Genomic DNA, 27,606 nt, shown 5'->3' on the forward strand with positions numbered 1-27,606 from the left:
ATATACATTTGTTCAGATTTTATTGCACAGCAAAGTAAATTATACATCACAGTCTTCCTGGTATCAAAGCTGAAAACCTCTTCACTTTCCATGTTCCACATGCAACCATTCTCAGGTGTTATTTTTAGCATGGTAAATGCAACATTTCATGTGTGTGCACTCCACAATTTTTCTGGGATTTTCATCCAGATAGTTACAACATTACTATAGTAGACTGTGAGTTAGCAAGAGTGAGTTAAGTTTACCTCTTGGTACGAAAGATTGATAATTAGAACATATTATATTAAATCTAAGACATCCTATTTTGTGAGTTACTAAAACTGAAAAAAAAAATCCTCTCTCTTACATTTAACTCCAATCTTTAAAACAATTAGCAACAATAAAATAAGCATTTATAAATAGACGAAAAAATTAGTTAATGTAATATAGAAGAAAGTAGTTAAACATGAAATACAATGAAAAAAATCTATTGTTATTATTTCAAAGCCAAACAGCTTGTGACAATATGGCTGGACATTCCCATTACTTGTGAATCTGGATGTGGAAATATGTATGCAATTTAAAAACAATAATATTCAAATAATAATAATAATAGCGATAATAGTTATCATCGTTTTTCAGAAATAAATCACAAAGCTAAAAGTACATTAAAAACAATCCACAAATATAAACACTTAAATGTAAATGTTAAATCTTAATCTAGTAAGTTTTTGAAGTTTAAATTACTGAAAAATGCTTAAAATTTTATGAAAGCATTTTTAATTTTCCCAACAAACTTTTATTTTATATTAACTAATTTTGAAATGGACGTTAAAGAACTCTCAAATATGTGATATTACTTCAGACCTTTTGAAACTGTTGAATTTCAAAAAGTCTGAAGTCTAATTAAATTTTGAAGAAATAAATTTTGCATTTTATATTTAATACTTGAATTCAATTGATACTGGTAATGAAATTTAAGAAATACAAAATTCAGATGCATAGAAGACTAGAAAGAACCATCTCTCTGATAAAAGACTCTTAAATAAAAGCAAAAACTAATAATAATAAACATGAAATGCATAAAAAGACTAACCAATCTGCTGAATTTTTATTATTAGGTTATTTTAAGTGTTATCAAGCTATTTAAATCTGGCAAATCATTTGGTTATTCTAATAAATTGGGTTATGGATGTTATATATACAAAAGAAAGAAAAAAAAAAAACAGTAGAAATATATAAAACCATAAAAATGAAAACAAAGACAAAAATAAAAATACAATATAATAATTGTTTCTTCAGACAGTCTTTTGGTATGAAATTACAAATGAAACATAAAACAAAACTATTCGTTTTAATTTTATTCCATTTGGAATTTCATACCAAAAGACTGATTTAAAAAATTTTTTATTCAGTATTTAAAAAAAAACTAAATAAACTGTTTCATAATTCATTCCATTAATAAAATAGATAAGAATTTCTCAACAGTTTTTAACTTTTACTCATTACTTAATCTGTGTAAAAAATTTCTTGATTACTATTTGGAATGCAATAGCACAGGAAAAGACATTGAGCAATTTCAATGTTAAGAAAAATAAATAGTGCAATGTTGTTACATTTCAGAATGTGTAAATTATAAAGTGAATGTTATAGAATAATCCTAGAAGTGAAGTCTAGACTAACTGAAACAACCACAATTTATTTAAATTGTGGCTAATAGACAATTGTTAATTGTGTCGTAAACAAAAAATAATTGGTTTAAACAACCTTCTGACTATATTACATTATAGAAATATCTTGTTCCAGTAACTGAACCAGTATTATATAATATAAAATATAGTAGTTTGCATTAAAAAAAATAGCAAGAGTAATCCAATCCAATAATCACAAATATAAAAATTCACAAATAGAAATTATTAACCAGCAAAGCATATTTTGAAACTAAAAATAAACTACATTAAATAACATACTCGCAGAATGTACTGTACTCCTGTACAGCAATACGTACATCAGTGCTATACTTAGTTTGTTACATATAATTTTAATCAACTGTTGCATTTTAGAATCATACATTTTGCATAAATAATATACACTAAAGTCCTGGTCACACTATGCGATTTCCAGCCGCACAGGCGACTGCAACCGCGACAGCTGTTCCCATTAACTAGTAATCCCCCCTCAAAAACCGGCGCGATTGCAATCGCAACTAGAAACAAAAAGTTTGTTCTACTCGCGCCGATTGCAAACGCGCATTCAATCAGCAAACTCCTTTGTGTCACATCATACGGTGACAACATTGAAAATAGTTCGTCCTCATGGCGGATAGTTAGAGGATTTATACTTTTACAGAATCGAGATTGATTGAGCTTATTCAGGCTCACGAATACCTGTGGGATTTTAATTCTTTGTTTTATCGAAGATTTTATCTTTTTGTGTATTCTCGCCAGCTATATCAAAATACTGGATGGTAAGCAGTTCCTTTTCTGGAATGAATAAAATAAAAAAAGGCAATAAAATAATTGCCTTTTTTTATTTTATTCATTCCAGAAAAGGAACTGCTTACCATTTTAATAAGAAAAGTGGCTAAAATTCCGTAAGTATTATGAAGTAGAACGTAAAATGTCAGTAAACTCACGGAAGTAGTCAAAAACAAGCTACTGTAATTTTATTGGTTTATTATAGGGTCACGTATTCCGAGTTGCAACGTCAATGAACAATGTGTGACCACGAGAAGACGTGCGCGACTCGCACTTGTTGCAGTTGCAGTCGCCTGCGCGGCTGGAAATCGCATTGTGTGCCAGGGCTTAAGGAATGCACTGGTAAATTACAAAGTTATTATTTGGCAGATTCTGTCATATAATAATCTCTCTATGTAATTTCATCTTAAACTGTCACCTAAAAGAGTGGTTCTGAACTACTAATATCTAGTTTCTTTCAGAAACTAAAAAATGTTTACATATCATATTTTATATATATACAAATATATATATATATTTGTAATACATAATAGAAATAATGAAAACCATAACTTATTAAAATCACAGACTATCCAAAATACCTTCACTTTCCTCTTTTCACATCAGGAACTAATATAAAACATGGTGAAGAAACCATTTTGGATAGTTTACATTTGTGATTTTAAAGAACTTTAATGTATTTTTTAAATATATTTTGTTTTATCAAATTAGACATTATTTTTTATAAACATTAAAAACATTTTTTAAGTTAAAATATTAGTTGAATTTCATTATTTCTATTAGTATGTATCAGGTAACCAAAAAAGTTCTGTCGTTTTTTGTTGAAAGAAAACAAACATAAAAATGTATAGGAAATAACACAATTTATTCGTCAAAATAACCACCCTCACATTCAATAACCTTTTCCTAACAGGAAACAAGCTTATAAATTCCATTTGTATAAAAGTCACGATCTTTAGAGTCGAAAAACTTCTCTAACTCCGTTTCCATAGCCTTTCTATTTCTGAACTGTCGATTTCGCAGATGATTATCTAGACTTAAAAATAGGTGATAGTCCGAAGGGCTAATGTCAGGGGAATAAGAAGGGTGCAAAAGAGGTTCCCATCCAAGGGTCTGAATTGCGTCAGAGGTCACACGCGCGACGTGAGGTCTATAGCATTATCGTGTAGGAAAAAAATGCCTTTACGGTTCACTAAAGCTGGCTGTTTTTTCAAAAGTGATTGGTGAACTCAATGGAGTTGGTCCCTGTAGACATTAACAGTAATAGTCTGGTCAGATGGTATAAGTTCATAGTGAACAATTCCATTTGCAGTCCACCATACACACAATATAGGAAGGTGTCATTTGCTGAGCTTGTAAACTTTCCCAAGACTATGCAAATGTAAACAGACAGTTTCATCATTTATGGAGAACCTTTGTGCTAACATCTGACAAGTTTGAGCAGAATCTTCTTCGATTGCAGCCTGTGATTCATCATCATTAATGACATATACTTCCTGTGACGCATCATTAATGACATATCCTTCCTGATCCGCCCTTCCTGTGACGCATCTTTAAGCGACTCATCGCCGGAAGAAACATTTCTAAACCACCTTTGGGTAGTGCGAGTGCTGACAGAACCTTGTCCGAAAGCCTGGCATATTTTTTTGAGCCATTTGCACAGCATTTGTTCCAAGTTTAAACTCATACAACATACAAACACAAATTGTAGAGTTTGGAGTACTCATCTTCAGGTCAATTTTTATATTATTAAGAGATAACCTTTCTGCTTTTCTTTATATAGATATATAGATATATTCTTTATATAGATGAGTCAGCATTAAATCTTGATTAACATATTGCTGGAATTTTAGTGCCATCTATTGTGTATTGCATGTAACATTCTTTAAACTTTGTAGTTTCACAAAAAACAACAGAACTTTTTTGGTTACCTGATATATATTACAAATATAATTTATTCATCATATTCAACACACTTTTTTTTCTGATTTTGCAAATGAGACTCATAATATTAGGGAAGTTACAAAAAAAAACTGTCATGTTCTTTACTTAGAAATGAAGATCATATTTTTGAAATAGCACCTTTGTGGGGAAGTACTCAATCTTTAGAGTATTCCCCGTGCAGGAACAAAACAAAAAGAAACTTCAAAGAAATAAATCACACACTCTATGACTCCAATGCAAGGAACTTAAAGTTTATTTTAGTCCTTCCAATCACTACTCTGTCCCTTCGTTATAACAGACACTAAAACAAAAGAAACAACACACAAAAAAAAAAAAAAAAAAAAAACAATCTTGCTACTCTATCGTCTACACGTCCTCTCTCCATTCTTTCTTCCAAAAAAAGTCCCTTCTTCTTTTGTTGAGCATGCGCAATCTCCCTCTCTCTCTCTCTCTCTTTTTTTTTCCCCAAAAATGCAGGACACCCAAAGATCACGCAATAGAACACGTGATCTTTGGACCACATATCTCCCCTCCTCCCATTAACTTTTACAACAGGAAGCTTTTACGGGCATGAGGGCCTGTCCCTCCTTTACACCGTGAACCACTCAAGGGGTTGGTTACGAGCCGGTTAGACAACAGAACACGTAGTCTTCAGACCACACCTTTCAAACAAGTATTGTATTTTAGATTATGTAACTGCTCTAATTGCAGTAGCTGAAGATGGCTTTAAAAAATTGAAAAATGTTTCTGAAAAATACTTTTCAGTTGCCTTAAACAAACAATAATTATAACTTAATACATTTAATGGAATTTATACATTTTTCTAATAATTTCATGAATATAATTTCTGACAAATCTCGTAAATACAAAATATAAAATACTACTTTCACATGAATCTTGAAATATCTCCAGCAAAAAAAATTTTCAATAAACTATAATATAGATGAATGTTTTCAGTCAGATCTGATGCAGATCTTATTCATAGTTGTGTTCCAAATTGCAATACTAGCTTGAACATGATGTATTTTGAATATTATTGGATACATTTAAATATATATATATAAGAATATTATAATTACAAAGTATTATAAATTAGAGAGAGCATAAAAGAAATGCTTGAAAGAAAAGTGCATCCATTTTTGTTTCAAACATAGTATAGGGATTTTCATTACTAAAAAATCCTTATACTTTGTATCTGCCTATGCTACAAAAATACGTTCCTATCTAAAAGTTCTACAAAAAATAGTCCTGAATGTAATGGAACTTTTAAATGTAAAAACAGATATCTGAAGAACCTAGGATTGCCATCTTTTGGTTTTCCAAATTAAGGACAATGATAGCGATGCATGATAGAGGGTCATAACTGGGGCAAGTCACGAGCTACAAAGGAATGTCAGTAACATTAGAAACACTAATGATTAATATTAATCATAAATTTTTTGTTTTTCTTATCCATTTTGCTGTTTAAGGGCATTTTATCACTAAATAAGGACACAAGGACACTGCAACCAAAGACTGTCCTCACCAAATAAGGGCACTAAAAGTACCATAAATTATACTATTCTAAAAATTTATGAACAACTGGTTACTTTTCAGAGACAATTGCATACTTATAAGTTACCAAAACATATTAAAATTCTCAGAATAAACATTCCAAAAAACTAGGTAAAAATCAACAGAAAAGAATGACAAATAAAAATGTAAAAAGTCTTACCAACGGATTTTTCGAACTTATCGCAGCTATACATTTTGAAATTTGGACGGAGAGCTCTTACAGCGAGTATTAAATTTAAAACTGAATTTAGATATATTTATACACGATTAACTCTTTATCTACAGAAAGAATCAAAGTCCCATTGAAAATGAACTTTGAGTTTTTACTTCCACGTTCTACTTTTCTTATTGGTAAACAAAATAAGTCATTATCAGGCTGCAGTCATTCTATATATAGGCCTAGTCCATTTTTAATTATGATGTTAATAAATAACCTATAAAAGTTTTCAGATAACGTATGGAAACTTAGAGGGAAACAATATTAAATAAAAATACCCTCCGACATTTTTTATATATTTGCCATTATGGTATTTAATCATAGAAATAATTTTTTTCTTCTTCTTAAATGGATAGAAGTTACTTCTAGGCGATTGTTTACGTATCCAAATTAACTAAAATTAACCTCTATCCATAATTTCATGGCCACATGTATGTGTTTCCTTCAATAAACTTATTTTAAGCGCATTTAATTTTTAAATTACTTATATAATAAAAATCTTTTGTTTTTACCATTAATAATAAATAAATATTATAATGATTAATTAGTTTAGATGATTTAAATTTAAATTTAAAAAACACGAAGATAAATCCTCCCCATTCGTCACTTACACTTCTGAAGGTGACAATGTTGCCAGCTGGTATATTTTGATTTATTAAAATTTTAAATATAAATTTTAAATTATTATCATTAAATTACCATTTTTTAAATTTATTAATTTATATATTTGCATTATATTTATAAAAGAAGCCATTTTTTAATCATTTGAAAATTCTGAATTAATAACTTAAGATTAATTTGCATGTTTTATCATTATTGTACGGTACTGTTCATAAGCAAGGAGCAGCTTAACAAGTGAACCAATAGAATTTACAATATTATTTTTTATAAAAGTCATCAATTAAAAATATTAAAAATTGTTTTTATTGAAATATCATAGCAGATGGCGCTACACGCAGTTTTCAATGTTGCTGGGAAAGTTAAACAACTCATTACTGGAATTTTTTAAAGCTTATCTTAATTATTGATTTGATTTATAAGAATATATTTTATATATTAAATGGATACGATACTTCTAGATAATAAAAAAATTAATTTAAGAAAAACATCAAAATTGTACCTTATCTCTTAAGTAGGATTCCGGCTACTTCGCGAAAGAGATTGCAGACTAGTATTAAATGGAATAAATATTTCACAATCTTGTCATAAAACCGTGCAATCGTTATTACTCAGTTTTGGTTTCTCCTCTGTGAAAAGTGAATTTTCATTCTTGCTTTCTACGAACTTGTTGAAACGTGACTTTGTGGCATCAGCGTTTCACTTCTAAACAGATAGGAGTTTGTTTCTCATTACTAACATGTAGTGGTAGAAACAATCTAACGGATTATGAGGTTTTTCTGACACATAACAATTCACGATGCCACGTTGTTCCAAAACATTCCGTTTTTCTAAGTTGGTCTACCACAGGTTCCCACACTTTTTGAACATTATTTTGAATTTGACTAATCGCACTTTTAGATAAAAGTTTAGATTGAGCACAATGACGAACGAAGGAAGAAGAAAAAAGTAGACACTAACATGGTTTCAGAATCCATAGCTGAAGCCATAGAATCTGTGAAGACAACTGGATACATCCTCTGGCGGGAAACTTGACAGCGACAATATTACAGTAACCACAAGGAAACGAAAAAACGGAGACAGACGGGGACAAGTCTTCTTTCCAGGGACAAAATCGGTGACGCTTTCTTGTCGGGGACAGAGACCTTACTTTTGGGATTACCCTCATAATATCTACAGGATGTACTGCAAGAATGGAACCATGTCAGTTATTTTGACTGTTGTTTGTTTATTTTTTTACAAATACAGCTTGTTTCTGAGTAAGGAGGAACAATTTCAAGTTATCTTGATAGTAAAGATCCGAAGTTGCCGAAGAGTTTAACATTCAAATCGCTATGTATGATTGATAGGAAGTCTGTCTATTAAAACTCTTCGGCAACTTCACGCTGATTTAAGATTCCACTATCAAGTTAACTTGAAATCGTTTCTTTTTACTCAGAAACATGCTTTACCTGTAAAAGAATAAGCAAAGACTACTTAACTATAGTTCCAGACTAGTAGTATACCCTGTATTTTACGTCTACGATGATTCAGATAACTATTCTATGGCCAGATAGCCGAGCGGATAAATGTCAGCCTACCACTCTTAGGAACCCGGAATCAATCCGGAGTCGAAAAATATGTCGGGCCCCATCCCTCACCACCGTCCGCTCCATTGTGGGTCTGGCTTGATAAGAATGTCTCTTAGTGACCGCAGAGCAGAAAGAACACCTATCATTTATTATACCAAAGAATGATTATCTCATGTATTATCATTAAGTTAATTTGTTTCACAAATCGTAACTTAGAAATGAAGAAATTGTCGTATATAAGCACATTTAGTACTGCTTTGATCTTTTTATTTTAAAATATACAGCAATTATAATTCTAACCATTACGACTAATCAAACTGTCTTCGATAATTACTAAACTTCGATTTAAAAAATTCGGCTTGTAATAATGAACAAAAAACGGCATTCTATTCATATGTAAAATTCACATTTAGTCCAAGAAATAAATAGACAAATAACTTGAAACTAGATCCAGTTTATGGACATCCAACAGGACAACTTATCTCGGGTCCCGAATGAACGCGGGCTCCAAATTTAATCTTTTATATCAGAAATACGATACAAATTAAAGTTTCTTTTGATAAGCGATAAATAGAATCTGTTTTTATTGATTTTATTTATATATTTTATGGCTTTGAAGAGAAATGGGCCTTCTTTTGTTACTGGCATGGACGCAAGCAAGGCCTCTCTGGCTTGCAGCTATTAAATAATCGCTTGAAATTTTTCAAGAAAATAAAAAATTATAACCAATCTTCCAAGTAAAAATATATGAAATATGAATCATTACGAGAAAACTAAATATGATAAACCAAATTTAAAATATTTTTTTTCGGTTAATCTACTGACCGATTTACGTTTATCTGACTTGTAACACTTTTCTTAAAATAAATATCAATTGTAAACACGTGAAATAATTTAATATTTCACGTAAGCAAGGTGTGATAATGTCAAAATAGATAACGTGACTTTGATGCGAACAATTCTCTTATCGCTCCATTGTAACAAAGGAATTATTGTAATAGTGCAGTGACCACAAAACTTGTTATAAACACGTTCCGATGTCCCACTTTGAAAACAGCTATCCGATTGTGCAACATTTAAAAATATTTATTCAATGTCGACATTGAACAGATATTATTAATAGAATTTGTTTTTTTTTATTTTATAAATAATATAAATATTTTCTGATGATTTAAGTAGTAAAATATTTTATATTATTATTATCTTTTAAACTCTTTCCTCTCCGTGGGCCTCTTTTAGCAAGCCCATTATGGATTTGGCCAGGCCCACAACGAACCAGCCGGGTGGTGAGGGACGGGGACCACATATCCGGTCGGACTACCCCTCGAAAAGTTTCTGGGGAGTTTTCGTTCGGTTCGATCCCAGCCGCTTAATTAATATTTTATGTTATTGATACAGTTTACTTTTTAAAAACTTTTTCTATTTTGTTGGCTTTAAAAGAGCCCTCTTTTTTATCAAGTCTATCGTGGGTTCGGTCGAATCCAAACTGGGGCAGCCGGGTGGTGAGGGACGGGGCCCGATATATCCGGAAGGACCACCACTTGAAAAATTCCTGGGGCTGGGCCATCGCTCTGGGTTCTCCACAGTGGTAGGCTCCCACCTTGACCGCTTGGTCATCCGGCCTACCCGGGTCTCTAGAATGGTAGGTTGTTTGGCCATCCAGCGTGTATTTTATAGCCAGATGGCTGAGAAGTGTTAGCCTGTAACTTTTGAGGGACCGGGATCGATTCTCGATGGGTCAATATGTACAGTAGTGGAAACTTCATATTTCTTAGTGCCCACAGGATGGATAAACTTCGTTGTTTATAGTTAATAATTTAAAATTATAATAAATAGTAATTTTATAATACAATATATTATTATTTACTTTATCTTTTGAAAAAGTTATTATTTATTATTGTTTATACTTTAGTTGATACTAGAGGTCGTATTATGATCGTAAACAAAATGATGGAGGGATGCGTTAAGAATCACGTGTAGAAATGTATTATAAATAGATGTAATTCAAATGGCGCAAAAAGTTAATGAACGTAAGGCTATTTTTATTTTGTATTTCACATATGCATTTTTATGTATTGTTTATAAATTTATTCTATTAATGTTTCTCATTTTTTATAAGAATTTAAAACATAGGTTTTCGGAAAACTATTAAACTAATATCATAAATTACGTCATTTCTGCAATGAAGTTTATAACTTCCTTTTGAAAATAATCCATTATAATAATGGCAGGTTACAAGGGTCTGTTAAAATATGATTGTTTGGTGAATATTCAAGGGAAGACTCCTCAAAAGCTGACTCTTATAACCAACAAGAGACCACCTTTCTTACATTTTCCAGCATATATCTGTATTAAAACACAAATGTTTTTGGGCCTGCAGGTTTTGAACAAAAAACTGAATTATGACATTTAAAAACAATAAAACTAAAACCTTACAATTGTTGGTTTGTTTTATTCCTCGACTGCCTTTTATCGAAGACCCAAAACTAAGGAAACCGAAAAATACTGGAAGTTGTATAGATTGCACCCTATGGAATTTTGGGACTTTGAGTATATATCTTAACTCGGGGAACCAAGATGAGGAAAACGATATCCTACTTTTGGACCAGAGACCAAAAATAAGAAAGTTATCATATTAACTATTTCATGCCCTTCACAATACATTCTACTCCATTTTAGAGTTTTCCACTAGATGGCCTGCTTGTAGTTCAGTATATGTTTTTTTTTTTTTTTTCTTTTGTTCGAGAACTACCGTGAATCAATAACTAGTGATGTTAAACACTGGGTGGCCTGCCAGTGGCTCCCCTCCGGGAGGAGTCTGTCGAGAGCACGAACAGTCAAACGCCATCTAGTGGAAAACTTTAAAATAGCGTAGAATGCGTTGTGAAAGGCAAGAAATTGTAATATAATTTCTTGCCTTTCACAATGCATTCTACGCTATTGTTTTTAAGACTGTTGGTTTGTTTTACTCCTCAACTGCTTTTTATCAGAGACTAAAGAAACTCGGAGCAGAAAAATATTTTAATTTTTCAAAACAAGCTATGCATTTATTGCTTTAAAGATTGTTTCTGCCCCATTGTATATATTAAAACAAATTACAGCATTCTAAATGATAGAATGATATAATTTGGGACACTTTGCTTTTTGTTTGAAAACCTAATGCAGGCCCCTAAATGAGGCCAAAAACATTTTTTTATAATAAAATTGTTTGCTGGAAAAAGTAAGAAAGGTGGTCTCTTGATGGATAAATAATCTTATTCATTATCATTTACTTCATAGCAACTAATAAGCTTCACAATAATATTTATATTGATTGTTTTCATTACCTGTTTCTGTAGATTTTTTAAGCCTAAAATTTTGGCTTTTTTTCAGTAGCTTACATTACTCAAGGGACTCCTAGGAAGTCTATATTAAAAAAAGTTCATTATGTGATGTAAGTTACTGAAAAAAGCCAAAATTTTAGGATTAAAATATTAATATTGATCATCTAGGACAGGTGGGAAACCTTTGGCATGCATGCCCAAAGTGGCACGTCAGAAAAATCATTTAACATGTAACGTAATATGCGATTTTGGTTTATCACCTTTCAATCATCCTTTCAATTTATCACCCAATCATCCGTTTTCCAATCAGATTCTTTACATTCATTCTAATTAATTCATTTATTCATTAATCAGTCCAAACTTATGGCACGCATAAACATTTTAAATATAATCATGCTTGCTATATGGCACACAGACTCAAAAAGGTTAGCCATACCTGTTCTAGGAGATCAATGCAATCTAGAGTTTGCTACTTCCTCAGAGCTAGAATCTAACTATAGAGGCAGTGGCATAGATAGGGTTTGTGCTGCCCAGGACAATCTTTGAGTTTGGCACTTCCACAGAAAAAACAACATAATACACATCAAACATACATAGAGAAAAGGTGAAAAAGATATTTAGTCATAGGGAAAATCCTCTCAAAAAAATTAATACACTGTTACTAGTGTTGTTTTTAATTAAGCACAGTAAAAGCTTAGATATGATAGTCAATAAGGCCATCTTCAAGGAAATAGTCTTTGAAAGTTGCTATATTGAATGGTGTTTGTGTGGAAAAATAAAATTATGTTTGGCACCTTGTATCCTTCTATATCCCAACAGAAAAGAACTTTCCATTTTGTTGCAGTAGACCAAAAGTGCTGCCCAGAGCAGACTGTTCTCCCTGTTATGCTACTGCATAGAAGGTATTAAGCTAGTGATATCTGTAAATATCAAATTTGTAATTCTTCATTTTAGTGAATATATTGGTAAGATTCTACACTGAAAGATTCTCTATACATTTAAAATAAATTGTATAGAGGGAACACAACTAACAATACAATTATCTGTTTGTTTATTCTGTTCTCTTTCAAGATAAACATCTAAAAGAAATTTTCTTATTAATGAACTTGAGGGAACCAATATTTATAGTTGTAGGGCAGAGGGCGCCACCGCGACCTTTGCCCTCTGACATCACTTTGCTCTCGAACACCGACAAGGAGAGACATTTTTCTTTGTGTTCCATGCCAACCTAATCTACTGTAAATACCTCTTAATAGTGAATAATACTACTGTATATATCTAGCTAACACGACGAATAAAGTAAGATATTTTGCCAGGATCAGTGTCTCTGTTGATCTTCACAGATGAACAAAGAACACAGGACACACGGCTGAGATCGAAACGATTGTCATCCAAGTTAGGGCCAAACTCGAACCAATTCTACCGAAACGCACCGACAGATTTTAGTCTCATCACTAAATAGTGTTTGATGTAAAAAGAATTCTATATGTGGAGAATAACAAGTTAATGCTTTACAAGTATTGGCAAGTGCCAAATCGACAGAGGGTGCTCAATATGGCTGTCAAAACAGGTAAGGAACCGACCATGTGTTTGTTCAATGTCTGAGCCAATTCAGTTTCCATCAGTGACGACTACTGCGATGACCAAATGGAGAACAAATCATTGAATTTATGTCAAATTCTAGACTGTATCGGCGACAGGAAACATTGTCTTGTAGAAGGTGAAGCCATTTTGGATGCTGGACACATCGTATTTTGTAGATTAAACTCTAACAACAACACTGAAAGTTTATGTTGTTGTTTTAGTGTTGCAATCTCAGATATTGTCGTTTTAATACATCTCAATTATGGGGAGAATGCACGTGCAAAGCGGGGCTGTCTGGTTTTTGTAAACATGTGATAGCCGAGCATAATATTAAAATTAAAACAAAAATCGTAAATTAACTTATAATATTTTCAATTAAGAATATTTTTAAAAATTTGACTGGAAAGTTATCTTGACATATGTATATGAAGATAGAAAATTTACCTATTTTCTTTCCGATCTGCATACAAAAAGAATTTTTCGACAGGCATGTCCATTTACAAAAACAACTAGACATTTTCTTTTTATGTGGATGGCTTCAGATTTTCAAAAGAATAATTTTCAAACTTGAATTGGAATATTACTGCTACGTCATGACTACATAAGAATTTTTATTTAAAAATGAAATAAAAGACTATCGTGTGTAGTATTAAAACACTTCTCACCTGTTACACGTTAACAGGTGAGAAGTGTTTAAATATTTTAAGCAGTATACACCATGTTCCAATATAAAAACATAACTATTATGATAAATAAAACTATGTTCAGTGTTGTTGTTAGAGTTTAATCCACAAAATACGATGTGTCCAGCATCCAAAACGGCTTCACCTTCTACAAGACAACGTTTCCTGTCAGTTCCTTACCTGTTTCGGCAGCCATCTTGAACGGCCTCTGTCGGATTTGGCGCTTGCCAATAAAATGCACTTAGAAATAAACTTTCGTTGTAATGTATGAACAAAACTAAAAATGTATGATATGTTTAATTTCTTTGCATTTCTGTTGTAAACCTTTCATAATGGCATTTCAGGCTGTTTTATTTGTGGTACTGTTGCAGAAATTAGCTGAAATCCATGAAAACACTAAGGAAAGTGCAAAAACCAGCTGTTTTGTTACAAAGGAAAGCTACTCCTAAAACTTTGGATTTTTAATTAATAGTCATTAGCTTTTAATGTCTCAAATCTGTAGTTAGGAGACAAAAAAGTCAAAAATAAATGTTTTTAGTAAGCAAAAAAATCTTGTGACATTGACATAAAAAGTGTTGCAAATTTTCTTCACAATTTATCCCAATTGACGAGAAATTGTAGGATCTGGAAACTTTTTCTGTCTGAAATCATCCATAATTTTTGAAGATTATAGTACTTGTAGCTAGTCTCCTTAACCTGTCCACAAACACATATTTTTAATGTATTCTGCCATAATGTGAATGGTAGGAGTTTGCAATAAAGGGAATTTTACCAGATTTTAAAATTTGTTCATTTTATACAGGGATCCTACGCACCTGGAAAGTCAGGGATCAAGTCAGGGATTTTCATTAGTTTCGGAAAAAGTCATGGAAAGTCAGGGAATTTGTTGAAAATTGTCAAAAAGTCAGGGAATTTGTCGAAAACTGTCAAAAAGTCAGGGAATTTGTCTCCTTAACTGCCTTGCTGATTTCGTTTGCTGAATATGGCTGAACAAGCGTAGCCATCTGCAGGCGGCAAGAAGTAATGCTGCAATCTTTAATAAGAAAATATACCAGAATCCGTTTTTAATCTGAAATGGCGCTTTTCACCGTTCTGAAGCCATATAATTTTACAGTTGTGGATTAATAACAGGATAAACTACTATTATGTAATAGTGTTTAATTTTTAATTTTAATAATTCAGCGATTATAAAAAGATGAATTTGTTAATTAGAATAAAAAATAACTAATTAAAAATTAGTTTACAAACTTTTAAAACTTGAAATCGTAATTTATTAGATTGTTCACTTCAAAATAGCTAAATAGATCAGTAAAAATCCGTGATTTAATTGTTTTTCACGTTTAAAACATTACTATACAACATAAAAAATTATAAATAGCTACCCGACATTTACAGTAAAATGCTGGCGCCGACTAGTAGTTTTTTACATTTGTTGTTACGACTTTCCTTGAAAAGAACTGTACTGCAAGCGTATTTTTCCCCCTCTCCCGTTAATTTCCGCAACTTCGATACATAGTTTAATAATTAGTTTAACAGAAATGATGTGGTAACAAATATCCACTGATTTTGGCAAATTTAGGCATCATACTTGTAATAGATATACTGTAGTTATCGTTTTGAAAATCAACTAGGTAATCCGATAGTTTAACCAATGTTAACTTGCTTATAATTAATTATAAATTTAAAAAATTAATTAAATTACTAAAAAAATTAAAATAAATTTGATTATCTTTTGTGCGAAACAACAACAAAACAATTTTTATAGTTACGTTGCAAAAGAAAAAGATTTGTAGTTACGATTCTATGCGCTGAACTTCTATATTTTATTAACATATAATTGTAATTTCGTTTGATGTTTATTTCTGAACACTCAAACCTGTTTTTGTGCGGTATATGAAAATTTCAATCAAATTGGAACATAATTGACTTCTGTAAAATTTTTTAAAACTCTATTGGATGTTTTCTATGACATCAAGTTTTTTTCATTTTTTATTAAGTAAAATTTTTTTCTCATTTTTTTTTCGGTTCCCTGGTATTTTAATAGCATAAAAATCAGAAATATTGTGTTAAATGTAGACTGCAGGTGTGAAATTTCAGGCCTTGTTAAATGAAAGAATAACACTTCCTGCAGCTATATTTATCAAATAAAAGTATTTTTTAACAATTACTTTTAACTTTTTATATAGTTTATCTGTAAAACCACTTTTTGGGAGGGTGTTTATTTCGCGGGAATTATTTCCGGCAAATTTTTTTAATGTTAGATTCGTATTTAAGTGGAAATAATTAATATAAAAAATAAACTTCTTAGAGGATTTTTCCCCCATTAGGGATTGCAGAAAAAGGCCCAAGGAGTTAAAAAAGCAATTCCTAGTTATTTCGTACGATTTTGAGTTATTTTCCACGTGAGACTTTTTTTATGCGGTCCCTATTCACCGCATAAAAAAAATACTTTTTAATTGTGTTGCGAAAACTATTTTTTATAGCTACTCGTGAAGTTTCCTGCGATTTTTTTTATGCGGTCCCTATCCACCGCACAAAAACAGGTTTGAGTGTATTTATTTTATTTTATTTAAATTCTATACATTTTAAGAATCCTAATTTTCGTAATACTATGACGTCATAGGAATACAAGTCTCACTAAAATAGAAAAACGTAAAAAAATTAAATTATTAGATGAAAAAAAAGGAATGAATAAAAATTTTTTTATAGAAACTTGAGAAATAGTCAAGACAGTGCAGCTCTCAAGATCGATCATTTGGATTGGAGTTGGATTTTCCATTCTTTGAAAAGACAATGAATACTTCTGTGAACTCTGATTCTTCGATTGACGAAAGTAAATCGGAGAATCCATTAGATCCCCATCATAAAGCGTGAGTGACAGTCCGAAACCAATCCAGGGAACGATCGAGGGACAGGAAGGTGATAAAAGCTGATGTCTCAAAGACACGAGGCTGTCGAGAGTCATCTCTTCCGTAGCCATCGCCACCAATCACCTCCAGTCATTTGCCTTTTCCCCCCACTTTATCTCCACTATTTCTCTGCTGCTGCTACCTTTTCCTTCCACAAATTAGCAGTTGCCTTTCAAAAGGAGGACTTTTCTAACTCGGGAAAAATACGAGTGATATATGTTAGTGCTACACATCAAACAGAAATCAAATGAACTTTCCTTTCCGGATCGTTCACTGAACATTGCTCCGGATTCCACTACTGTCACTATAAACTTAAGATGAGAAACGAAGACAACTTTAGCTATATTGTAAGCATATTTTTACAATAAACGGGTTAAATGGTAAAGAGATGTCTTCGTCCGTCTGTACCATGTTTCCCACATACTTATTAGTCCCTCGACTTTCCTGACGTTGGGTGAATTAACTTTATCCCCTTTATTTTCCCAAAGGAAAAGAGTCATCATATCTCACAAGCGAAACACGAAGTTTCAAATCTTATGTTCTAATTGACATTTGAAATTATGTTAAACCTGAGGAAGGCTATTTAAGATTGCTGAAAACATTAGTTCATTTATTAAAATTTGCTATAAAAGTGAGAAAGATGGTTTGTGATATGATTTGCAATAATTATAAGATTTGTAATTAAGGGTTAAAATAGATAAATTTTGTCTTCATTCTTAAGAAAATTTTATGCAAAGACAAAATTTAATGCGAAATTAAATAATAAATAAAAATTATTAAAAATAATTATTAAAACTCTGGCCTTTACACTGAAACCAAAATCAAAATGGCGGTAACGAAACATTTTTTTTCTTTTAATGAGTTGCCAATTCAGCTAATTTTTTGCTAGATTTAGTGGATTTGTTAGAGAAGCTATAGTAAAAACTTACACCTATTAAATTAAAAAAAATAAAAACTTACACCTATTCCTCTTTATATACAATCTATTTTTACGCCATTTTGAAATAATGTGGTTGACAAAAGAAAACTATTTCTTTTTTTACATGATCGATTTTTTTATGAGGGAAAAAATACTTTATTTGAAAATTTTTAAATTTAACTTTTTGTTAAAATTGTGTTGCTGTTTAAAAAAAGTTACTCTTTTTGTTGAAAGATTTTAAAATTATGTGTTTCTAAGTCAAGAGTTCATTTTAAGTACAGTACAGTACTATTTGTATATCAAAGAATACTGTTTGTTGATTTTATGCTATCTTGTATTTACTAGATTTACATACAAATAATATTGATAAATGATGATAAAATAAAAAGCTCATGTTTCATTTGTAAATTGCTTATTTTTTCATTACATTGAAGTTGTGGATTCTATCATACATTTTTCTACAGGATGTATGTACTGTATTTTTTTAATGTGGCAGTCTTTGAAACATACAACTAGGCAAAAAGAGGGATAGATATACTCGATGTTCGCACTAAATAAAATGCTGTTTTATTATGTCGATATTCCACGCCGTAAGAAATGTGAGGGTCAGGGAATTTGGGCAAAGTTGGTCAGGGAAAATCAGGGAATTCAAAACAAAAATTTGAGTAGGAACCCTGTTTATAGCATAATAAATCCACATGTTTGTATACTGCATTTGCCTGGAATTCTCAGTTGTTTGATTTAGGGAGAAGTTTATTATAGGGAATATCAGAATTAGGGAATTTTCTGTATATCCTTGTTTCAATGGGAACTCTGCCGATACTGATTCAATTGATTGGCTTATCATAAAGCATCAGATTTTTCTATCAATTCTTTATAATAAATATGATAAAAATGAATAGATTATTACTTTGTTTATATCAGTAATGAATGTGCCATGCCATTGTTTTTTAGAATGGGCTCACTCTTTGATTTTCTTGCCTTCTTGATAACCTTTTCATTAACTGTAGGTATTTGTAGATAACTACAGTTCTACAAATTTAGAACTAGATGTAGATATTTTGCAAAGGGCATTTATTACCCTGATTGGATAAGGTAGAGTCTCAGAAACTTGACTCTCAAAAACTCAACCTTCTGTAAAACTCATCGCATCATTCAAAAAAAAAAAAAAAAAACATGTAATCTAGGTTTTGCCTGTATAATTTAATACCAGGATCAAATAAGTTATTATTTGAATTGCTGGCAAAATTTGATGATAACATCAATTTCATGCGTTAACAAAGAATATAACTCTTTTTTCAAGGTGCCACTGCCAAACACCATGATGCAAATGTCACTAAGTTGAAAGTAGTTTCTTTTTAATTAAAATTTAACTACAAATAGAAATAGTCTTTATTTGTACATAGTTTATACGTATATGAATTTGCACATAAAACACCTTTATGAAAATTCTGCTATTTAAAATAGCATCATCAATATTCTATAAAACTTGTCATTTTCAGTAACTCCTCACCTTCTCAGTCCACATTAAGTCGAGGTTATGGGACTCTACTGTATATCAATTGATATAAATTAATAAATGATCTATTGTCTTGTAACCACTTATTTCTTAGCATTTTCAGAATTAGCAAACAATATCTATTTTCTGCAACAAAGATTTTCGTATATTTTCTTCTTGCATTTTTAGCATGCTCCACTATAGTAGTGAAGTGCTTATGTTAGGACTTTTGTGTGTGTGTGTCAGACATTATGTATTTTAGATTATGATCTGTTCAATCCATTTATTGCGTATGTCCATGTCATGCACAAAAGGGAACTGAACATTTTTGTTTACGGTTACTGTAAGCTATAGTAAAAACTATGCAGTTCCTCTGGAATCTACAAACCATATCCCTTACTGTATAGTTGGTGAAAAATTCTTCTGAACAACTACTTGATTCCAAGAATTTATAAAATTTATTTAAACAAAATTAATAATTGATTCACTTTTGTGGAGCATGCTATCAGATTGGCTTGATCAACCTTGTTTAAAATGTATTTACTATTTTATCTCTGATAGTAGACAATAACTTTATAGTTTATCTGTTATAGAACTGTTCTATGGCTATTAAGCTAGGTTTACGTTGGCATACAAACTGCTATAAAGTAGATACGAACTGCCAGTTTATCCCTTTTTGGCAATTATTCAACCAGTTTGTTAATTAAGAGTTGAAAATATCTCAACTTTTGCTGAATTTCTGTTTGTTTGACCAATCAACTTTTCACAACTAGTATTTGAAATCTTTTCAACCAGTCACGTTCTAACTCAGTTTGTGTCATGTGGTATGAAACAAAGATTTCACTTTGATTATTGTTCCTCTTATTATTAAAAAATGGCTGATGGTGATTTACATAGTAAAAATATATTGAAGAATATAAAAAAACTTTTTGTCTCTACAATCTGTTGTTTTGCAGTCACTGTGACAAACTAAAAATAATCTTCAGTTATAGATACCACCTTTCATTTGATGCTAAACCTCTGTAAAAATATAAAAATTTTTTGTACACTTCAATACATTTTTATTATATTTGTTTTGTTCATTCATTTGGCAATGTGAACCTAGCTTTAGGGCTATTAAAAATATCAATTAATTTGCAGTACACCTATAAAAAGTTTATATTTAATATTTATTTATTTTTCAGTAGAGAATTATACAAAATCAGAAGTAGTTGAAATCGAAGGAGAAATTGATCCTTGTTTTAAAGGATTTATAGATGATATAATATGCATTAAAGTAAAAACGGGTAGTAAGTTACAAAATATACTACGATTTGCTTTAAAGGCATTTAAGGTAAATTTTATGTTAAAATCTATGAATAGTTTTATAAAAACTACTAGCATTTTGTAGAAGTTGGAGATATTGTAGTATATTTATTTTATTGAATTAACTTTAGGATGAAACTAATCAACAGATTTTATTTACTGGTGTGGGACACGCTATTAACAAAACAATTACTTGTGCCGAAATTACAAAACGAAAGTTTAAGGTAAGAAAGAGCATAGTAATACCGATTTCAATGAAAAGATCTGTATTTTATATATAAGAGACTTTAAGGCTGTGATTCTCAAAGTTACCAATCTTCAGACCTCTTAAATTGAATAACAGATGAACTGCAGACTATTCAGGTCCCTGTACATTTCTTATCTTGTAAATATCACTTTAGATAATGATAGACAAAATATTTTGGCACACTGATAATCTAACATAAGAGATATGTGATATGTGAAAAATATTCTTTTCTCTGGCTAAGCAACATAGAATTGATTTTGGAAAAACAGCTAGATCAGTCTGTGAATTATTTGGCACATGCTTTGGTGAGTACTGGTGGTCCAATAGTCCACAGATCATACTTTGAGAATCACTGCTTTAAAGAATGTGTTTTGTTGGTTTTTTATAATACAGTCAATTTGCATTAATACAAATTACTACTAGATCAGTAGTTCACTTTTACAAAAATTCATATTAATGATTTTCAGAGCCAAGGTCAAGGTTTTATAATTTAGGAAGTTAAAGCTTTAATAGGTGATTGAAATCTCTAAATTATATTTTGAATTAATTCACTAAATAAAACAAAATTTATTTACAAAAACAAATTAATATTTTAAATGATTTTCAAATCAAACAAAATGAGGAAATTGTTTTCACTGTTGAAGTGTGGAGCAGTATATCAGAATGGTTAAATAAAACAAAGCTAAAAGAAATCCATGATTTTTCTCTGTCAAAGACTGTTTGAAAAAGTAGAAAGTATTTTTTTATACCAAATGAATAAAAAAGGAACCAAACTTGGCATCACTAATGCACACGCTGACATACACATGTTTGCTTTGCATGTTACCACATCCATTTAAAGAGGTGGGCATCCTTAAACTTTACCTCCTATTTTCTGATTACAGCAGGATGGTCTGCTAAAACTAATGTTTGAATTGCTCTTCAATTGGAGGTTGAACTTGTCTTTCCTTACTAGGAGAAGAAAATCTATTCTACTCAAAATGGAACATTTATTATAATACCACTTTTTATTGTTCACGTTGAAAAGTGTAAAAAGCAACCATTCTTCGAAATAAAAATATTTCTTGGGGTGTGAAAGTAATTTACAGTTTGCTTCAATGAATTCTAGTAAAATTTTTGTTCTCTTTATCCCATGAAAGTTAACATTGTGACAATGGTATTTTGCCAGGGCAATAGCAAAACTTGTTTTAACATGAGAATTCACTTTATTGGTGTTTGTTTAAAGATGAGTGGACTGTATAGTTATTTTATTAATAATCCATTTATAATTTAAAAAATGATATTGCACAGAAATTAAATAGATTCCATTATAAAGAACAACTTATAGTTTTAAACAAAGGAAATTCTGACTTTTAGTCTTAAGTTAATAAATTTACAAAAATCACAGAAACACGCAAGAACTTTCAACAGTAGTTAATTCTGTCATCTTCAGGCATGTAGAGTTTGAAGATCAAATGATTTTTGAAGTTGGAATGATTGACTTTAAATTGAAACAAGTAAAGAAAATTAAAAAAGGTCAATAAAAGTTGCAGTTTTTGAAAAACATACTTAAAAATGCTAGTGCACTTGGTACAACCTTCTTTACTGTGTTTGAATACAACTGTTCCAACTTCAAAAAAATTTCATGTTCAAACTTTGTATGTCTGAAGATGACAGAATTGACTACTTTCAAAAATTTTTTTGTGATTTTTATAAGCTTGTTATTTTTAAATATATTAGCTTAATACCAAAAGTCAGAATTTCTTTTGTTAATCCTCTTTACTGTATGATGCAATTTAAATTCTCATTTCAACTAAATAGTTTTATTGTTTGTTTTTAGAACATAATGATAATGTCACTTGAGTAGATGCGAATATAATGATGTTATTACTATATGATGCTTGGGCCTGAGGATCTTTGATCATATCTACAACCAGGTTGGTTGACCATCCCAATATGGTTGGGACAATCCCAATTTAGAATTTCATTGGTGAATTTCTTTATGTCCTTATGTTACAATATGAAACTATGAGCACTAAGTTTTGGCTCTATGAAGGACTTATTGCATACTATTGACAAAGTTAGAGTAACCACACAGAAGTCGGTAGACACAGGTTTATTATGACAACGGTATGCATTTTCTGCCCCTCTTCAGCTGTATTTGTTACAATTCAGCGGATACAGGTGTCTACAAAAATACAAGTGGTTTTTTTGTTACAAACATTTGGGTTTTGGATTAAAATAGTACAACATTACATTTTTATACACAGATAAAAGGAACATTCTATTCTGTTGCTGATGCATGGATGACTTTATTTTTGGGATTTTTCAGAGACGAATATATACATACAGTTTTCAGTACAAATGGTAACCAAAGATTATAATTGTTGCTAATGAAATTTATTGTGAAGTAAATACTGTGGTAAACAAACATAATACAAAGTTATAAACAGGATAACAATTAAATAATAGGAGCTGTTTTAAGATAGGTTACATAAGTTTTAGCAGACAGTCAGCTCATACAATGTTCTCTCCACAAGGTGGTGTAAGGAACTGAGTCCGAACGTTATTTTTATTTTATTATTATTTCCGTTTTATTATCTTTTGTTTGGGGCTTATGTTTATTTAGGACGAAGGTTCCCCACCACTCTCTTGTTAGTAATGAAAAGTGAAGATAAAACAACTCACAGAGAAATAAGCGCTGTAGGAAAAATCTTGCGCACTTGCGCTGCCCGGCGGAAGTAACAGTCCGCAAAAAAAAAAATGGAGGGGGGAGTCCCCACAATCACTAGTAGAGAAATACTTGATAAACCGTCTTAAACATCCTAGAAAATTATGATAAATATTTTGTAAACGGTTTATAAGCTTTGTCGGAAACTTAAAGCTGCCAGAAAAGAAAGTTAATGTTAGCAACTAAGTATGTAAATAAGAGGAGTAACCCAGCTCAAGTGTGACGTCACCTCACAGTATAAAACCCGTACGTTAACCGAAGAAGGAGAGGTGAATTCCAAATCGAGGCGACTGTGAGAGCGAGGTTAATTCGAAAGCGAAGTATTTTCTGATAGAAGTCCAGATTGATAATTGGACGATCCAAGGTGTTAAAGAGGAGTTCGATTGACGATTTGACGATATTGAAAGGATTGAGGAAATAGTTTCTTCGTATAGTGAGGTGACGGATAGACGTTTAATTAGTAAGAGATTTTGTTCATAGTTTCTAAGTATTTGATTTGTCGAATTTCAAAGGGGAATTACTATTAATTTAAGCTAAGTAGCTAAGTTTATTGTCGGGTTGACTTGTTGATTTTCGTTAATAAATTTTGTTTGGAATTATTGATATTTGTACGTAGTGCGTTCTAGTTGCTAATTAAATATATTTGAACTTTTGATCTGACTTGCTATTTGTCGTTACTATTACTAATTTTTCGGTACACGCTTAAAAGCCCAGGCCTGGAAAACTAATCTCGAATCCGCGTAAAGTACCCGTTAGGTTAACGGAAGTTTTACCGACCGTAATTATAGTCGGTTTCCTAAGATACTAAAATTAAGTACTTTACAGTGGTATCCAGTGTTGGTGATATAAGTATTACCTGCTGGCTAATAGGTTTCAGATGTTTAAGTAAGGGTGCCAGATGGGATCTAGTTGTTTCTGTGTTTTCATTTATTCTTATGTTATCATGGATTTTGATAATTTCTAAATGTTTGTATAATTTGCAGTTGGTAGTATTTCTTTTGCTTTTTAATTTTTTTTTACAAATCTTTATTAATATTGCAATTATGGAATACACAATGGACAGTGGAGTTTTCAAGGTTGTATTATAGCATTGATGTGTTCTTTAAAGTGTATTTTTAACTTTCTTTTGGTTTCACCAACATAAGTGTGGTTACAACTACAGAAAAATTTTATAAACCACATTGTTTTTCTGGGTACATGCTAATTATGTCAAGGGAAGTTAGTCTAATATTTCTATGGATGTTTAATTGTTGTAGATTGTTAATGAGGGCATCAGCACTGATGATGCTATACTGGGAGTTATATATAGCTTTTAACTTTTCTTTGATAAATAGTTCAAGGTTGTACATTACATAATGGTGTCTATTAATTAATGGTCTGCATTTTATTGGGGTTTTGTGGGTTTTAACTCTAAAACTGAATTTTGGTGTCCTATTAAGATTGGTTAATATACATTTAGCTTCATCAATAGTAATTACCTTTTCTGTTTTCAAATTGTTTATAAGTTTTTTCATGTCACAATGTATTTTAAAGATAGAGTTTGCTGGGAGTTTTTGGTAGTTATCCTTGCTGAGGATTTTAGAAGATTTCACTGTGTTGTACTTTGTTCATGATGATAATCTGATTTGTTTTATCGGCTTTGATTATTTTTAAATTATGCTGTTAAGTAATTCCCTAATAGCCTTCACATTATTATTAAATTTGTATATTTTCTTCCTTTGAGATTTACTTAATGAGTATCTTGTTAATAAATTTTATAATTGTTTTTAATGTTTTGAGGTCAAAGTGCTGTCTATGTTATGTAATATGCCTTTTATTGTGATTATTACCTCTTTTTTGGGGGGTTCCATGGGGCCATTGTATGTAAGGCCCAACACTAGAACTTCCTGCATGTTTTTTGGTAGTTTTATATCTGAAAGACTTATTATTAGGTTGTTTAACCAATTTTTCTTCTCTATTAATGTGTGGTCTCTATTAATCTCAATGATGGTCTGACAATCTGTCTACTTATTGTTATTTCTGTTAATAGTTAATTGATCTATCTTTTCCATATATTTTCATTATTCTGGAAATTTTTTCTCATCTCTAATGATCTGATCAGTTCTCTCTTCCACCATCATTATAGTATCTATTCAATAAGTAAAAAAAAAAGCAATTTATGTATTGACAATTGACTCAATGAAATGTATAAAAATTAGTATGTGATCGCTTGCTGTTCTCTCAAAAATTGATAGTATTGAGAGAAATTGGTGTGAAATGGGGATGGGATGGGCAACCTTTTTCTATGTAAGGGCCACATTTCAAAACTTTTGAACTGACATGGGCCACATATAAGATAAAAGAGGGAAAAAATGCCGGTAAATCACAATATTTAGTCGTATATAAATTAGAATAGGTATAATTAAATTAGCTTCTAGAACTGATGTAAACGTAATATATCGGAAACATTTGGTTAAATATTAGTCACTGCTAGTTTTAAATTAGTTTCATTGTGAGTCTGTATTAATATTTACTAAATTCATTGTGGATATACTATTCACATACATAATTTGTAGAAAATAACATTTGAATTTTTGCTGCATACTTCTGTAAGCTGGGAAATTGATACATTTATATATATTTTATGCGATGTGGGCCATGGGTTGCCCATCTCTGCAATAAAGTGTGAGACAGGATAAAGTTGGGGAGCCTTACTAAAGCTCAGCCTAGGGACCCAGATGGTAATTAATCTAACATTTGCCTTTATGTTGTTTTTGAACAACATGCTGGTACCAACTGGGTGTTTCCTCCACACTGAAAATTATTTCCACTCCTCATTGAAAGTGATATTCTCACATGCTTCCTGTATGTATTATTCCTGATTTGTCCCACATTTCAACACTCCTTCAGTAAACTTACCAAGAGTTTCATATCTCTAACATTCACAAAATCTCTAGCCTTCTTGAGATTAAAAAAAACTACAAAACTTTTTGTAATTTTGTTTTCTTACTGTATTGTCTGGTAAAACTGACAAAACAGTGCTGTGGAACATGTGCAGAAACTAGTCAAATGCATCTGGATGCCTAATCACAAGGTCCATAGAAAGATGTGCATTTGCTCTAGTGCTTTGCTGGGTTGTGACATAGACAAACATCCATACAAGGATTGTAAGCTTGTAGCAGGAAGATCCAAACAGATTTATCATCTGGAGAGATTTCACCATGTTTGTGTGATGTAAAAAGTCTCTTGCTTCAATGCACTGTTACCCATCCATATGGCATTTAGTGCCCGAGTTTTATCTGAACAAACACCTAGATTGTGTGAAAGCAGCCTTATAAATTAAATGTAATAATACCAAATTTATTTTCTATTGCAGGATATTCATCAAATTACAAAGATAAATTATAAAAAGTAAGATTAACTATTGTTATTTTTTAATAGACAATCATTCAATTACATAAAATATCAAACTTGTTATAAAATATTATATTTATCTAATACAAGATTCTGTATTTGAATATATTTACTTATATATATACATAATAGTATAAAGATGATTTGATTATGGCTAAAATCTAGTACTTTTCTATATTTTGTAATTGTAGACTGAATATCCAAATATATTTTGACAAAATCATATGAACCAGTTAAATCAATATCTTTTATATTTTTAGGGTAGAAGAAATATGGAAACCTAAAATTGAAGAATTAGACAGTTTGAAAGTTATACGTGAAATACCAGCAATATACATCCTGTTGAGTAAACAACCTTTAAATGCTGAAGAACCTGGGTAATAGTGAAGTTATTAAAATTTAAAAAAATTATTGAATTTCTAAAATATAATAATAATAAATCCAGGTATCAAGCGCCAGGTTCATCTGATGCCTTTTGGAAGAAATCGGAAGATAAACCACAAAAGATACGCCGAAGAGCACAGGCGACATATGAGCTACCAGGAAGTTTGAGTCAAAAACATCAGAAAAAATAAATTACATAATTTTTTGAAATATATTTTATGACTAATTAAATATAATTTATTTAATAAAAGAGTTATGTATATTTATATTTTGCATTGAAGTTTTGAATTG

At 30.9% G+C, this 27,606-nt stretch overlaps 3 protein-coding genes across 5 annotated transcripts in view; 1 reads left to right on the forward strand and 2 right to left on the reverse strand.

Annotated features, from left to right (window-relative positions):
* The window catches only part of LOC136989771 (ADP-sugar pyrophosphatase-like), a 26,039-nt gene extending 19,236 nt beyond the window's left edge, over nt 1-6,803 (reverse strand). The window contains exon 1 of one of the 2 annotated variants that reach the window (XM_067288034.1): nt 6,684-6,803. Coding sequence is in view for 1 of the 2 variants with exons in the window: in XM_067288033.1 (XP_067144134.1) it covers nt 6,115-6,148 (34 nt within the window). In the remaining variant the exon portion in view is untranslated. Of the gene's footprint in view, nt 1-6,114; nt 6,456-6,683 lie in introns of those variants that run through there. The other variant, XM_067288033.1, reaches the window with a different exon arrangement.
* The window catches only part of LOC136989770 (cation-dependent mannose-6-phosphate receptor-like), a 213,176-nt gene that overhangs the window by 155,823 nt on the left and 29,747 nt on the right, over nt 1-27,606 (reverse strand). The window lies entirely within an intron of this gene.
* Rpp25 (ribonuclease P protein subunit Rpp25) lies at nt 4,099-27,567 on the forward strand. 2 transcript variants are annotated; one of them, XM_067288035.1, is made up of 7 exons: nt 4,099-4,189; nt 10,273-10,390; nt 20,461-20,609; nt 20,713-20,805; nt 26,894-26,928; nt 27,192-27,308; nt 27,377-27,567. In XM_067288035.1, the coding sequence occupies exons 2-7, from the start codon at nt 10,369-10,371 to the stop codon at nt 27,504-27,506; spliced, it is 546 nt and encodes a 181-aa protein (XP_067144136.1). In that variant the 5' UTR covers nt 4,099-4,189; nt 10,273-10,368; the 3' UTR covers nt 27,507-27,567. The 2 variants fall into 2 exon arrangements, with proteins under 2 accessions (XP_067144136.1, XP_067144137.1); XM_067288036.1 differs by lacking the exon at nt 4,099-4,189 and adding an exon at nt 7,495-7,512 and having other exon boundaries at nt 10,283-10,390.

The sequence above is a fragment of the Centruroides vittatus genome, unplaced genomic scaffold (genome assembly GCF_030686945.1).
Source record: "Centruroides vittatus isolate TY-2023 unplaced genomic scaffold, ASM3068694v2 scaffold_769, whole genome shotgun sequence".
NCBI classification, from domain to species: domain Eukaryota; kingdom Metazoa; phylum Arthropoda; class Arachnida; order Scorpiones; family Buthidae; genus Centruroides; species Centruroides vittatus.

Bases quoted from the DNA above. Each gene is read 5' to 3' on its own strand.
- Rpp25 (XM_067288035.1), top strand. From the start codon at position 10,369: ATGGCGCAAAAAGTTAATGAAC. The intron at 10,391-20,460 runs GTAAGGCTATTT...TTTATTTTTCAG, and splicing joins GGCGCAAAAAGTTAATGAAC to TAGAGAATTATACAAAATCA. The intron at 20,610-20,712 runs GTAAATTTTATG...AATTAACTTTAG, and splicing joins TTGCTTTAAAGGCATTTAAG to GATGAAACTAATCAACAGAT.